General features: G+C 45.9%; 1 protein-coding gene across 1 annotated transcript; it reads left to right on the top strand.

Annotated features, from left to right (window-relative positions):
• The first annotated feature begins 8986 nt into the window (after nt 1-8986).
• Nucleotides 8987-11450, top strand: LOC146258468 (zinc finger protein 862-like). Its single transcript, XM_084671765.1, has 7 exons — nt 8987-9069; nt 9203-9253; nt 9346-9494; nt 9784-10085; nt 10244-10643; nt 10745-11047; nt 11281-11450. Exons 1-7 carry the CDS (start codon nt 8987-8989, stop codon nt 11448-11450), a joined length of 1458 nt encoding a protein of 485 aa, XP_084527891.1.
• The last annotated feature ends 4987 nt before the right edge of the window (nt 11451-16437 follow it).

Below are 16437 nucleotides of genomic sequence, written 5' to 3'. Positions count from 1 at the left end.
TAGGATGACCTTTTTAGACCTTTACTTCGTTGCTTAAAAAACACCCTCTAAACTCATCTAAATTGGCTTTTTTGACATCGTTTAAGATGCCAAACTTTTTAACATGGTTTTTGTGTCAGGAAATGGAGGGCGGATTTAGGTTCGTTTTGCAATTGTAGGGTACGATTAACAATTATATTTCCATGATAATTATACTTGGATCATTTAGATTGAGAAATAGGCCTATGCCTGATGCCTAAACATTTGAAATCACAAACTAACATCCATACATTAACGGCTATGGTGTGTAGCCAATCAAAGCATTGTTCATCATTGTTTAATGCATTAGGCTAAATGTTGTAGGCTAATTAAGTTGATTTATATCAATGTTGAACATATTGAACTGATGAGAATAAGAAAATGAGAATATACGGTATATGGTACAACATCGTTTTCCCGTTGGGTCAGTGTTACAGGAACGTCTGGTTAAGCACCAAGTCACGCTAAGCCCGACAGTTAGTCTGACCCTGACCAGACTAGTTTCGCAGCCTAAGTTGCCATAGTAACCGAGTTCGAACTACGTTGAGCTAGCTTTATGGAACCGAATGAACTAGAAATGAGTCTGACTAACTGACAATAGTCTGGCTTATTCGGTAAATTCGCTTTATGGAACAGGCCTCAGGGTTAGGGTTAACCTAACCCTAACCCTCAAAAATACTGTAGCGATCCACGGATTGGTCGCGTGTTAACTCGCGCTGTCACCCACAGGATTGTGGGTGGCACAATTCACATACTTATTTCATGTTTGGTTAATGTTGTATGCATGTTTGAGTTGAGTGTTGTTGTTCTATCAATTAGGTTTGTCAGTGGATGATGTATGGATATTATTAACTATAAGTTATCGTTGTTGCCATAACTGTGAATTGTATGTGAGTTAATGACTTGTTGTTGGCATTCACATGTGATTGGTGGTGTAGTAATAAAACCTGTAGTCGAGCGGTGTATGGGACACAGGATAAAAAGGTCTTCTTCTCTGCGTCCGATCATTACGCACCCACTCCAATATAGACCCCTAGCGCCATCGTTACATTGGTGTCAGAAGTGGGATGGCGCAACCACGCAGGATGGAGGAAGAAATCGCAGATCTTGAAGAGACCATTAAGAGGACTCGGCTACACCTGGAGAAACGTAGGCTGAAGATGGAGCGTTCCAGGGCAAGAACGTCGTCCCACGCTGATGGGTCAAGTGTGCCACGGCCTTGTCGCCCCCTAGAGGCCGGGAGTGGAACCACAGAACACACAGCCATAGCTGTGGACATCCAACCTGACCTACCTGGGGCGTCTCCACAGGTGAATGTTGGGGCCAACCTGCCCCGTTCCACTGCCATGCCAAGAACACCAGCGAAGGTGCCCAAGTTCAATGGAGAGACGCTCCTGGAGCCATATCTTGCCCAGTTCCAGTTGGCAGAGTGGCATGGTGGTTGGAGCAGCGAGGAAGCCGCCACTCATCTTGCCCTGGCGCTGGAGGGAAATGCGCTGCAGGTGCTCCTGGATCTGACCCCGGGAGAACAGCGGAACCTGGAGACCTTGACCGGGGCCTTGGAGAGGCGGTTCGGGCAGCCACCATTCCCTGACCAGAGTAGGGACAGGCTAGCCAGCTGTCGCCGCCAGGAGGGAGGGAGTTTGGGCGCTTTCGCCGCGGATATCCAGCTCTACGCCCGCCATGGCTATCCAATGTTCGACGCCGCTGCAAGAGGGGAGCTGGCTCTCCATGCATTCCTCAAGGGGCTTATGCCAGAGCAGCTACGCCAGCATGTGCGTCTCACCATGCCCAGAACCCTGGAGGGGGCTCTTCAAGAAGCGGTACGGGCAGAGGCGGTGCTCTGCACTCAGGCTGCCCCATGGCTGTCCCTTCCACACGTCCGGGCCATCGACTGTGAGGGTGAGGAGGCCGAGCCAGTTTGTCAGGTGCAGTTTCAGCGGCGGCCAGCCCCAGCTGGGAACCGTCTACCTCGATCCACTCTTCGGTGCTATCATTGTGACGAACCTGGTCACATTGCCCGTGACTGCCCAGCACCAGTCGCCAGAGCACCACAGCAGACGGGAAACGACGGGGGGGTGGCGCAGTAAGGGGCCCGCCACCCCAATCGTTGGCCCCTCCCTTAAGCCAAGAACTGTTGATTGGTCGTGTAGGCCACACTAGGGGACTGTATTTGGACTGCTGGCTTGATGGCCAACCCTGCCAAGCTCTAGTAGACACGGGGTCTACCGTCTCACTGGTGCATCCTGGTGTCCTTCCAGGAACCATGGGGACGCTCTCCGGCGCATGGGCAAAGTCGGACACGAACCTGGTGACGGTGACAGGGGAGAAGGCTGCTACAAAGGGGAAGAAGCATCTGCGGATCCAGGCTGGGAACCAGGAGGCGGAGCACGAGTTCTGGCTTGCCAATATTCAGGACTCGTGCATTATCGGCCTGGACCTGTTGTCCCGTTGGGGTGCCTATGTTGATGTCCTGAGGGCAGCCATCACCCTTGGTGGGGAGACTGTGGCGCTCCAGGCCGGCCAAGACAAGAACACAAAGGTCAGACACCAGCAAGCCAGCTGCCAAACAGCCGCCACCAGTGACCCCATGCCAGGCCAGCCTACCAACCATACATCGGCGGAGACGTCTGAGGCGGTGAGGGAACTCTGCCGCCGCAGCAGTGATGGCCTTGACCAACAGTGGTGTGGCCAGTTGAGGCACCTCCTAGAGGACTATGCAGATATCTTTGCAGCAAACGATGAGGACTGTAGGCGGACGGGGTTGGTTCAGCATTCCATTGACACCGGTACCGCCCAACCCATCCGCCTGCGGCCTCACCGGCTGGCTCTCGGCAAGCGACAGGTGGCAGAAGACAAAGTTAGGGAGATGGCTGCTACTGGGGTAATTGAGCCCTCTGACAGTCCGTGGGCCGCACCAGCTGTCCTGGTTCGAAAAAAGAATGACACCTGGCGGTTCTGCGTGGACTATCGACGTCTCAACACGGTGACCAAGAAGGACTCTTACCCCCTCCCTCGCATAGATGACGCCCTCGACCATATCACAGGCTCCAGCTGGTTCAGTTCCCTTGATCTGCGTAGTGGCTACTGGCAGGTGGAGTTGGCCCCTGACGCACGACCAAAGACTGCCTTTACCATTGGACAGGGACTGTGGCAGTTTCGTGTTATGCCGTTTGGACTCTGTAATGCGCCAGCGACGTTCGAACGGCTGATGGAGAGGGTGCTGGCTGAAATACCACGGAGTCGTTGTGTGGTATACCTGGATGACCTGCTGGTGCATGCCAGCGACTTTGACCGAGCCCTGGGTAACCTGCAAGAGGTCTTTGAAGCCATTCGTCAGGCTGGGTTGCGGTTGAACCCTGCCAAGTGTCGCCTGCTGACAAGAGAAACGCAGTTCTTGGGCCATGTGGTCAGCGCGCACGGGGTAGCTACCGACCCCGCCAAGGTGGCCGCAGTCCAGAATTGGCCACCCCCTGCCAACGTCACCGAACTGCGGAGCTTCTTGGGCCTGGCGTCCTATTACCGGCGTTTCGTCCGGGGCTTTGCCACGATTGCCAAACCCCTCCATCGACTGACTGACAAGGGACAGCCCTTTGACTGGGACGACGTGTGTGCCGGAGCCTTCACCCAGCTAAAAACTGACCTTACCGAGGCTCCCATTTTGGCCTACCCAGATGCGGAACAGCCCTTCATCGTGGACACTGATGCCAGCAACGTAGGGGTTGGCGCCGTAGTGTCCCAGAGTGTTGGAGGGGTGGAGCGCGCAGTAGCCTACTTTAGCCGCACTCTGAACCGAGCTGAAAGGAACTACTGTGTGACCCGGCGTGAGCTGCTGGCAGTGGTCCTGGCACTGCGACGATTCCGGCCGTACCTGCATGGCAGCCATTTCCTCGTGCGCACCGATCATGCTTCCCTTACCTGGCTGTTGAACTTTAAGAACCCGGAGGGCCAGGTGGCTCGCTGGCTGGAGGCCCTACAGGAGTATGACTTCGAGATCCAGCATCGACCAGGGCGGTTGCATGCTAATGCTGACGCCCTCTCCCGCCGCCCCTGTGCAGTCTTGGAATGTCAGTATTGCCAACGACAAGAGGAGCGGGACCAACCACTGACGGTGGCAGCCATTCAGACCGCTGACTGCGAGGGGAGTTCTCCATGGACCTCCGCTCAGCTGCAACAATGCCAGGAGGCCGATGCAACCTTGGCGGTGGTAATCAACTGGCTGGCGACGGGGCGGCGTCCCGAATGGACAGAAGTGTCTGCCCACGGACCGGAGGTTAAGGCTTACCATTCACAGTGGGGCAACTTGGAGCTCCATGACGGGCTGGTGCACCGGAGGTGGAAAGCTCCTGGCCGGGGAAGTGACCTCCTACAGCTGCTGGTACCCCGTGAACTCCGCCAACAGGTCCTTCAGACCGTCCATGGCTCGGTGGGGGCGGGGCACTACGGCATCGCCAAGACCCTCCGCCGCCTCAGGGGCCAATTCTATTGGCCAGGTTGTCGACGGGACGTGGAGCTGTATGTGCACTGCTGTGACCTTTGCACTGCTAAGAAAGGGCCAACGCAGCGCTCCCATGCCCCATTGCAGCAGTATCTGGTGGGGGCTCCGATGGAGCGAGTAGCGGTGGACATCCTTGGGCCCTTTCCAGTGACTGATTCCGGCAACCGCTATGTCCTCGTGGCCATGGATTATTTCACCAAATGGCCGGAGGCATACGCGGTGCCGGATCAGAGTGCCATCACAACTGCGGAAAGGCTGGTAGAGGAGATGTTTGCCCGCTTCGGGGTCCCTGCGGAACTCCATAGTGACCAGGGGCGGAACTTCGAGTCCCAGGTCTTTAGCGAGGTCTGCCGACGGCTGGGAGTATCCAAGACGAGGACGACACCTCTCCACCCGCAGAGCGATGGGCTGGTGGAGCGGTTCAACCGCACCCTGGCTACCCAGCTCGCCATCCTGACCAGCCAACATCTGGGATGAGTTGAGTGTTGTTGTTCTATCAATTAGGTTTGTCAGTGGATGATGTATGGATATATATATGTATAGAGTACTCTAACCAAGTATGAGTGCGATGCCTACCTTGGCTAAAATGTGCACGTTTGCAGAACAGGCTGCATTGGATTGCTGTCATTCAAACCATGCTCGCCTTCAACCACAGCAGCGGTAACGTTGGTACCGAGAGACAGGGAAGTGCTTCCACTAGGACCAGCACGCTCTGCCTGCTCTGGAGTAGGCTATGAGTTTAATATCCCTTGTCGCAGGGGCAGTAGTAGATGGTTTTGGGATCAGAAATCGATGCATGATAAAAGGTATTTCTCTGTAGGTACAAACACGCACGCAAAGAACAAGCTAACGAAGCTAAAAGACTAGCCTACTGTAAACGTCTTTAACCCGTGTATCTTCTACGAAAACAAATAAAGATTAAAACTGAAACAGAAGTATGAAATTCCAGGGTTTAACATTAAACACCAATGCTAAACTTTACTATTCGTCAAAAATCCTCCACAAAAGACCGATATACAATAACTTCGAGAACAGTGGCAAGAGATTCGAGAGCGGAGCTCAAACCTACGTTGCCCATTATCAACCAGACAATCACTGGGGAATCTTTTTAAAAGATTGGTAAAAAAAAAAAAGAAGCATATTACTGAAAGCACTAACAGACTTTTTCATAACTTCAACATGTAACCATATTGGCTGAAGTCAGAAGGAGCTTGGGGGGGGGGGGGGGGGCACGGCGCAGCCCACCCTAGCCCCCCCCTGGATCCGGCCCTGTCAGCTATCCCCATTCAGGTTTTCAGCATTCTCAATGCTGTTTCGCAGGAACAGCCTTTTCTATTATTATTTTCGTATTATTTATTGTTTATTTTCGCCCCCCTAAAACTTTGTTAATATTTGGACTACATAGACAACGCCTGTGTCAAAATGTTTGTCTTGGTCTCGATTGAGTTGCTTGTATTGGGATTTACGTTCCGTTGCACAGTTTAGGAGGTTACAACGTTATTGTGGCGACAAAGTGCCTTTTGTCAACGAAGGGTAATCTGTGCTAGCTACGTCACCACGTCAACACACGTTAGCAACGACGCATGGATACAACGTGATAGACTTTCTAGCTCGCAAATTGGAGCTTGGATTACGAGTGAAAAATACCATCCCCAAAAAATCACAACCATTTGGCTTTGTAGAGAAAGCGATTTCAAGTGGAACTGCAATCTCGGATTTTTGATTTAGGTCGTGAAAGTCTTTGAAATTTGAGCGAGTGCAGGTCGCCCGTGAGACCGCCTAGTCTTTTAGGCGGCAGCCATGCTAGAAAGCGTCAAAGTAGTATTTTCGTAGCTAATTTTATAGTTCAATTTTACACTAAAAAAAGAAAGAGGGAAATGGTTTGACGATATGACTATTGTGAAAACAGCCAGGTGGTGAGATTTTAATGTAGGTTGCTGTAAAAACTTTGATTAGTTTGCTACGTGAGAGCCCCGTCAGCCTCCATTGACGATTGCGGCAGCAACAACAGTGCAGACAGTGTTTTTTGGGTGTTTCACACTGTTCCTTAAGGTCTCCGAATAAGGTATATAACATTGGTTGGGTTGAAAATGTCCCGGGTGCTCTTCTATGCCCCCTGATAGATCCTCTGAAATGTTCCCCGGGAAAAAACACTAGCTTTTCTCCTTTTATGGTATGCTCATTAATATTTAGATAAGCTGCACGCTGATTGGTTGGTTTTCAACGAGTGAAGCTGGGGAGCAAAAACGCAACACGGCCAACAGCAGCACTCACTGAAACACCGAAGGTGGAGACTTGAAATAAATCTATTATGTCTACACAACACTGTTTTCAACAGATTGACTACATATCATTTGAAATTATAACATTATTTGTTTCCACTTCTGTTGTTGAAGCAAACTGGATTGACTTGGGTGGGTAGAACGTTAGGCTTAGCAACCGAACCATATTGTGATTCAACTCGGCTTCAGTTAGCTAGCTCTAGATATCTTGCTGAAAAATAACCTGACAAAGACCTGGACAAACATGCATCGTTATTTGTAGATTTACATGACAGGGGTTATTTATTTGAATGAAACACAGTCAGGAACATGAAACAATGTTAGCCCCATTGCCAATAAACGAGGCTAAATTATCACACATTCAACCTATGCTCTTGCGTTAGCAAGCTAAACTAGTTAACATGCATACTACAGTCTAGGTGTTACTAGTAAAACGTCATGCTGCTGTTTTGTGATATACATGCCTAAAAGGTGCGTAATATTTATATAGGCCTACTGAAATAATATCGGCATTATAATTATAATAACTATGATGATTTTTCAGTTGGCAATTTTTTGGTGCCCCCTCAGGTCTTGGTGCCCTACGCACAGCGCGTAGTGCGCGTTATGGGAGCGGCGGCACTGCTCGACATTAAGGCTTGTCCGGGACAAGTGGATTTTTTGTTGGGGAAGTCTAATAGAAATTTACTTGCCCCACTGGACAAGTTAACTAAAACAAAATAAAATGGCATGTTACTTCACGTTATGTGCCACTCATTACGTATATTTTTACGATTGTATTTACCGACTTGAAACGAATACATACATTTCTCCACACAATCCGTCGCACCAGCGTCCAACTCAGAATGCTTTGATTTTTCCGCCCGCAGTCGAAGCATAGTGCTACATTTTTACCCGCCTCAGAAGAACAGTCGTGGAGGAGTGTAGAGTTATGTTTTTTCAAGCTCCGCAGCCCGGCCAAGTGCCAGGGAAAACACCAAGAAGAACAAACATTACAACAACAGCACCTTACGAGTCAAAAAGGGAAAGGAAATTTGTAAAAAGCTGGAGTGATGAATTCGACTGGGTGTGTTGTGAAGAAGGAGTGATGTTCTGCGGCGTCTGCCGGGGACATCCCAACTTGGCTGACAAGTAAGTGGCGTTAGCTAGCTAGCGTCAGCAGCTGAGTACCTTGCATCGGTTAAATGTAGAGCTACAGTTATCAGTTAATATTCAACTGTAAAGTTGCTACACCTTTAAAGCATCCCTTGGTAAATCAGCCTCTTCTGGGCAGAAAGTGAAATTGTAGAAAACAGTGGCAAAATGTTAGCCTGGCTGCCAGCCCAACTTCTCCCGCCCACAAAAAAAATTGTTCGGGAAGTTGGGTCTGGAGGGTCTCGTATTGGGGACAACTACAGAAAACCCAGAATCGGGACGGACCAATGAAATTGCCAGGGCGGGCTTTATACGATGATGGACAGATGATCAACAGTAACGTAATCAACAACGTCACGAAAGAGCCCTTGGGTTGAATTTGTTTTCAACAAACAACATAATACGTTGCTCTGATTGGTTGTAGGTCTATCCAATTGAGCGTAGAGGCATTTGTTGTACGAGTTCGGTTGAAACACGCTCCGTACTCAAAGCCCAATGGAGAGTTTTCAGACTCATATTCTGACTAGAATTATGAGTATGACAACGTCAGGCTAGCAAAATGTATGTGTGTTATGTCTACAAAATCATTTTAGATATAGGTTAGTATAAGATTAGCTAGCTTGCAAATACTGAGAATATAGCCTACTGAAGTTGAGTTAGCCAATGTCGATAGTGATGCTTGCTAACGTTTTGCTTGCTGTATAGAACATTTCACTGGGTCTTACAGCTGTTTGAATTACTGAAATTATTATGAAATGTTGTGTTCTACTAGCCATTTGCCTACTTTAGCAAGTCACAGTATTTCCAAGCCCTGATAGTGTAACCGAGAAGACACAGTAAATAATTCCTCTTTCAAGTAATAAGCCCCCGTTCAAGTGTTGAGCATTAAATTAGCTTCAAGGTCTGTAAGTCTTGGGACAAAGCTGCGATACAGTAAATAACAGAAAATGTTTCATTCTGCAGAAATAGTGTACATGTTTTATGTAACAAACTATATTATTTGTATAATATTACAGCTCATCTTCGTTGGTCAAAGGGACAAGTGCCTTCAGACATGACACACTGCTGTGCCACGGGACCAGCAAACGCCACCAGCACTGTGCTGTTGCTGAGAAGGCAAAAGATCATCATGCAAAAGTATCAGCTGTAGTCCAAGGAGTACAAAAAATGGACCCGGCAATGTTTAATAAAATGAAGAATGTTATGCACACATTGCAAAAGAGGAGCAACCCTTCACTCAATTTCCTGAACTTCATGGGCTCATTAACAGGACCGGTGGGACACTCCCAGACAGGTACAAATCAGACAAAGATTGTGCTCGGTATGTCACACAGAGACCAAATCCAGTAGCCGAACAATGCTTTCTTGTGTGCATTACCCAAAGTGTTGACATTATAATGTTGTTCTTTGCAGCTTCATTTGTAACATATATGATGTGGAGAGGGAAAAGCTAATGGAGAACTTGAGGAAAGCCAAACACTTCTCCATCATGATTGATGGGGCAACTGATGGTGGCACCATTGAAAATGAAGCTGTCTATGTCCGCTTCATGGCCGACGAAGGTCCAGTAAATGCTTTCCTCTCCATTCTGGCTGTTAAAAGGAAATGCTTCTGGGATCCTGGATGCCATCTATGCAGGTAATGTGGAATGGTTGTATGGTAGATTAACTGTGAAGTGTTTTCACAACTATCATTATGATATTGGAATAAACAACGCAATTGACAAGTGAACCTGATTTGGTTGCAACTCCCTTGAACCAGAGGGGTTTGTTTTTGCAATGCAATATCTATGTTTTCATGTTTACATTTTAATGAATGGTGCTCAACTTCTTATTTTATTTTTCTTCAAAGCATTTGAAGAAGCTGGCATTGATGACTGGAAAGACCGGCTAGTGGGATTTGGCAGCGATGGAGCAGCAGTCAATGTCGGATGCAGGAATGGGGTGGCAGCGCAGCTTCTGAGGGACATCCCATACCTCATCTCCATACACTGCATAGCTCATCGCCTGGAGCTGGGTGTGACTAAAGCAATTAAAGAAAATACCAACATGGTCCAGCTTCAGAATACACTGAAGAACCTATACGACCAGTACCACTACTCCCCCAAGGCTCTCAGGGAGCTCCACCAGGTTGCTGAGGCCCTGGAAGAGAAGGTACTGAAGCCGTCAAACCTCCATGGTGCCCGATGGCTACCATATGTGCATCGTGCAACAAAGGTCAGTGCTAAATTAACTACATATTTTTCAGTAGATTTTATTAATGATTCATGCGAAATGGATATTATGTAATCATAATTTTCTTTTTTTTGTAGATTGTATGTGATAGTTACTCTGTCCTCCTGGCCCATTTTGAGGACATGGCAAGCATGGAAAGGAGCCCCAAACCATCACCAGCAGTTGTTGGAAGAGCGAAACAAGTCACCGGGTATCTCAAGAACCTGCACCATGTAATCTTCCTACACTTCATGTGTGACACACTTGATCATCTCGCTCTTTTGAGCAAAGAGTTCCAGAAAGACAACAACACGGTGTGTCAAGCGGTTGAAAGCCTGGAGACATGCTACTGGAACCTGACAGCACTCAAGACAGAAATGGGTCCACAGATGGCCAAAGTCTTCGAGGAAGTGAAGACCAATGGAGAATACAGAGGAGTGCAGTTCCAGGTTCGAGATGTTGTTCCGAGCTTGGAAGCAGAACGAGCTGCAGTGATTGGTAAGAAGAAATGTAGTGTTAGTTACATTACGTAGATTGGCGCTCTAATTTAATGTAGTGGCAATGGTGTAATTCAAATGATTATGTTTTGATCCAAACAGATGCCATCATCTTTCACTTAGAGGAGAAGCTGAGGGACCTTCAAAGGGGCAGTCCAGTCAGTAAATTTAAGGCCTTTGATCCGTCTTGCTGGCCCAAATGTGATAGGTCAGACGGCAGTGCTCAATTCAGAGAGAGTGGTCAGGAAGATCTGAGGGCACTGACTAGTCACTTCAGTGTCCTCCTGTGTAGGGAGGGCATAAGCACAGAAGATGTCATGTCCAACTTTCAAGACTACAAGGTCTTTGCCCAGGAGAGAACAGCTGTTCCAATGAGGGACACATTCTTAAATATTCTGAAGTCAGGTGTGTGTGTACTACTATAAGAAATTGACACAAATTCTGAATGAATACTGTAGGAGTTCATTCTCGATAGCCTTTTCTATATGTAACACCTCCTGGCGGCAGGGTAGTGTCAACAGTTAAAGTATCCTAAAACAGGATAAGTGAGACAAGGAAAACGTGGTGCCATTCAGGACAGTTGCTGTCATCAGAATGAGAGACCGATAAAATATAACCTTGTGTTCTTATCTTTTCAGATGAGAGATGTGAACAGTTCAGGAGTTTGGTGACACTCCTGAAAGTTTACATGGTTTTGCCAGTCAGCACAGCTGTGTGTGAAAGAGGGTTCTCTACGATGAAACGGATCAAATCCGACTGGAGGACCAGCCTCAGCTCAGTACAGCTTCAGAGGCTGATTTTTCAGTAGAGGGCCCAAAGTTGGAAGACTTTGATGCTGGGTTGGTGGTGGAGAGGTGGTGGACCTGCAGCCAAAGGCAGCACCGCCCAGGATTCAACCCCTGGGAATCAAGGTGTCTGCCTAAAGATCATTAGTGTTCTGAAAACATGTATATAAATGATGATAAATAATGCAAAATTATACATTTTTACCCAGACAAGTGACTTTTGTGCATGGACAAGTGAAATGTAAATGTACTTGTCCGAAGGACAAGTGCCTCAAAAAGTTATTGTCAAGCCCTGTGCAATGCATTTATTAATGAAACTGGAGAGGGTACAATTCAGTGGCAATTTTAGATCCTTTTAAAGGTCTGATCCTACAATCACCCCTGCAACGCACCATATAAGCTTGAGTTTAAATACATTATTTAATGTGACATTACGTACTGTACATGCAAGTCTTAGCTAAATGACTTAAATGTATGATGCACTTTTCGATCAGTCCTCCGACACCACAACACGATACTTGCCAGCGCAACAGCTCAAACACAGGCAGGGATACAGTAGCAACGCTAGTGCTAAATAAGTATTTAGCTGCTCGGCTCCATGACGCCGGGTAAGAAGGACTCGTGAAACTGCTCACCAAAAGAACGAAGGGGCACCCACTTGTTTGGCAGAATAAGCCATGTTCGTAGGAACCTAGCAAAAAATATCCTAAACTTTCCAAGACTTTTAGCTAGGTTTATAGGTACCTAGCGAAAAATAGCCAAAACCTTCCTAGACTTTAAGCTACGGTACTAATGCAGAAGGAAAGCTGATATCGCCATCTTACTAGAACGTTGTATCTATGCGTTGTTGCTAACGTGTGCTGACATTGTGCACACCCAATGAATTCAAAATTTATAGGTCGCACATGCGCGAGTGCTTGTAAAAAATGCTCGCACTGTCTCAAAAACCGGTCGCAAAATGCGACCATTTGGTCGCAGTCTGGAGCCCTGGATTGAGTGTCGAACTTCGCCGGGATCTTCTCATAGACAACAGCAGCCATGCCTGTCGAATGTTTGGCTCCCTGGGAAGACTGTGAGTGTTAGCCTTTCCTGTACAGCCTGGAACACAGCATTTACGACCGTGGTCCATTTTCAATATCCTTGTTATAATTCAAAACGTTCTTCTTTGTAATTCCTTATAAGTAGCCTACATAGAGCAGCACGCAGCTAAACTAGTATCAGAGATAGACGCTACGTCGGGCTGGTCTGGATGTAATTTTGGGGCATGACAAAGATACAGACCAGAGCCAAAAAGGGCGGTCCCTGGTCCTACGTCACACCGGTGGCTTTGTTGAAAAGCTAGCGTTTTACAGCTAAATTTTTTCTTTTTGAGATTTGCATAGGAAAGAGGTGTCAATGGACTTTATTCTTAATGAATTATGCAATATGAGTTGACTAAATGCTTTGTACCGAAATTGTACCCTCTCTCGTTAAGATTGTCTCCGTAAGAGGAAACCTATTGTTATTGTTAGTTTTATTCTTTTTTTAATTTTTTAATTTTTGCACCATGGAAGTCAAAGGCAGCCCCGAGAACCATATGGTGACTTTTTGTGAAATTTGGCACACTCATTAAGGACAGTCACTTCTAAACTTACACCAAGTTTCATGTCTCCCATTAGACCACTCTAGCGCCACCAACGGGTCAAAGTTGGACTTGTGTTTACACGCGCAACTTTTGAACCGTATGACCAATTTTCAAAAATGAGGTACCATTGGATTCCCTGGATCAAGCCAAGTTCAACACACACCATGACGTCAATTTCAGGTGACATAAATTTTCCGCTATTTCCGTTTTTATCAAAAACCTTTGAAAGCCTACTCCTCCCACAATTTTTTCCCCATATTCCCCAGAATTGGCGTACATCATCGTCAGAGCAACCCTCATTCAGGCATTTCTTTTATATTTTAATGTCAAAACCGTTTGTCCGGTACAGCCAATCAAATTCTGCAACAAAGCAACCAAACAGGAATTTGAATCAAATCTCAGCAAATCTCTGAGATATCAACACGAAACTTGGTATGTCTGTGGAAGATACTACAATATGTTACCATGTGCAAAGGCAACTTCATATCTCCAAAAATGATTGATATAAAGCAAATTGAACTTATCGCTAACGCTAGAATAATGCTTTACACATCAGCTGTTTAAAAAATGATACTCTGATTCAATCACAAGTTGACATGAAGATTCTTGAGAATTTTAACAAATCTGTTAAAAGGTTGACTGTAAGACGAAAGGTCGATTTTTGGTGAATATTTGAAACATGCATGCTTGGCTAATTTCTAGAGCTTTTTGCTCAAATCCCCTGTACTTCTCAGCGCGCGCGCTCTAAATTCTCACACACTCAGCCTTCCCTTGACACACGCGCAGGCTTCATTTCAGGAGAGTGGGCTGACCAAGCCCCCACTCATTCCTTGGTCTTTAGCAAAGGCCTTGTGGATTTTGATGGTATTGCATTTCAGATTTGGTATCCCATTGGTAAGTCTGCAGCATGAATGTTTCTACACAGTGACACTTCGTGAGGAAAATATTTTTTTTAATGGACAGATCCAGCACAAACTTTCAGATCAGAAGGTGACTCAAACTGTATACAATTTGCTTTGCAGAACAGTCATTTAAAATTGCAGCGGGACTAAGAATATGCCATTATTATATTACGCGTTTATTTTATTTTCATTTTTTAATAGTATTTTCTGACAGTGTACAGCTGCCCCATATTTCCATATTTCCAATTAGCATAGTCTGCTTTCACAGATCCAGAGGGGGGCTTGGGCAGTGGCCAACTGTGGTTGTTTGAAGGGCATGGGCAGATAAATGTAAAGCTGCTACTGCATGACATGGGCTTTCACCAGTGTAACAATGGGAATGGGACGACACTCCAAGTTTAGTCAAGGCCTCACTTTGGGAAAGCGTGCCCTAGTGGGCACATTGTAGGGGAGACTGTTGGGCATAGCATGTAATTGTCTTCTTTTGAAAGGGCACCATTTGGAACACTTTCATATAGGGGCAGCATAAAGTACACTTCATAACAGCACTCTTTCTATTGGAAGTAAGGGCACAGGAACAGTCAAATGTAGACCATTGTAAGGGCACCTTAAGGCTTATAGGATACTGGATCACATTTTCTCTACTATAAAGGAATTCATTAAGACATTAAATTTATAGAGGGCACACTATCATTCATTTAATTAAGGGGCACCTTGGCACTCAAGCATTTTTCACAATGGGAATGGCAGACAATAGGGCACTTGGTCTAATTTTGCCACTCTAGAGAGTATTTTAGAAATGCTTTTTGAACCGTGGGGGCACCAGGCAGTCACCCCCTAAGTCTTCCAGTGGGCCTGGTTACACCCATGGGGACAGTTTCATGTCTCCCATTAGACCACTCTAGCGCCACCAATGGGTCAAAATTGGACTTGTGTTTACACACGCAACTTTTTAACCATTTGACCGATTTTCAAATATTAGGTACCAATGGATTCCCTGGATCAACACCCTATGATGTCAATTTCCGGTTATATAGATTTTCCGCCATTTCCGGTTTAATCAAAAACCTTTGAAAGCCTACTCCTTCTACATTTTTTTTCCGATCTTCCCCAGAATTTGCACACATCATATTCAGAGCAACCCTCACTCAGGCATTACTTTTATATTGGATTTTCAAAACCGTTTGTCCGGTACAGCCAATCAAAATTGGCAACAAAGCAACCAAACAGGAAATTGGATCAAATCTCGGCAAATCTTTGAGATGTCAACACCAAACTTGGTATGATGACTCGGAACCCTCTTCTGAGGATGTCCACACAATTTGGTGTCATGTCATCACTGGGTGTGACCGCAGGAAGCAAAAATGTGTTTCGGCCAATAACTGTTGATTTATTTTCCTACATTAAGTGATTCTTTTATCTCATGATATCTTGGGACATCCCGTGTGTGACTCAAAAATTGATGTATGATGTACTTTAAAATTATTTTGACTGTTTTTGCTGTATAATAATAGAAAATGTACATCCTACTCCAGAAGAAATGTATACCATTTTCTGTTTCTAAGTGTTCTGCCCATAATATGTTTTTATTCTGTCCATAATGTGTTTTATGTATTGGGTTAATCTAACTTGAAACGTTTGTATGTTCACATGATGTAATGTGTTTGATATGAAAGCAAGTTTGGAATGTTTGTATGTTTGGAATGTAAACAAACCAGGCATTGTTCACATAGCAACTATCAACTGTCACATAGCAAAATAACAATTGTATGTATTTTCAATCCGTTGTGTGAATCTTAAAGAAAGCAATGACTGTCAATTTTAAACGATCGTAAAATGTACATTAAGTTAAATACAATGAGTTATATTGTAACCTTGATGATGATTTGGATGTTGTAGTCAAACTCAATCGCTACAATTGCTAAATACTACTGTTGCATATGTTACGTTATGTTTTCTTGCTTAGAGCTAGTAATATCAGTTATGTATGTATTTTATAACTAAGCATTATTTTACTTTGTCTTTTTATTTTGTAGTTTCACTCCATTTCAATGTTGTCAATGACTAATAGTCAATAAAGGAGCAAGAGTCTCATTTTCCTGGCTCTTGAAAAAGGAGTTTGGCTCGCTGTTGAATGTACGTTGACGCTAGGAAGCACAATACGTAGAGAGAACAGTACAGTGAAAAGTCAATACCATCATAAAGATTTATGCTAACCATGGAGACCCAAGCAGCAGAAAATGCACCATCAGTGTCCGAATCCAGGCACTCGTCTGCCTCAAAGTGCTCAGTAACCGGCGTAGCAGCGAGAGCCAGAGGCACAGCTGAACGCCAGAGCAGCGTTCTCACAGCAGGAGCTAGAATTAAAGATACAGGAAGCTAAATTGGACCTGGAAAAGGCTACACTGGAAACGAACCTGCAAGCACTGGAACTTGAAAAGTCAGCGGCTGCTACCAATGCAGAGGCTGAGGTGTGAGAGGCGG

This window comes from Hypomesus nipponensis, chromosome 14 (assembly GCF_054491055.1).
Source record: "Hypomesus nipponensis isolate SF chromosome 14, ASM5449105v1, whole genome shotgun sequence".
In the NCBI taxonomy this organism is placed as follows: Eukaryota; Metazoa; Chordata; class Actinopteri; order Osmeriformes; family Osmeridae; genus Hypomesus; species Hypomesus nipponensis.
Note: the sequence above shows the minus strand (reverse complement) of the source record. Positions and strands in the feature narration are given on the sequence as shown.

What these genes read in the sequence shown, in the direction of transcription:
- LOC146258468 (XM_084671765.1), top strand. Translation starts at nt 8,987, where the DNA reads ATGACACACTGCTGTGCCACGGGACCAGCAAACGCCACCAGCACTGTG. An exon ending in TCAGACAAAGATTGTGCTCG is followed by an intron (nt 9,254 to 9,345) that starts GTATGTCACACA and finishes TGTTCTTTGCAG; the next exon opens with CTTCATTTGTAACATATATG. An exon ending in CCGCTTCATGGCCGACGAAG is followed by an intron (nt 9,495 to 9,783) that starts GTCCAGTAAATG and finishes TTTTCTTCAAAG; the next exon opens with CATTTGAAGAAGCTGGCATT.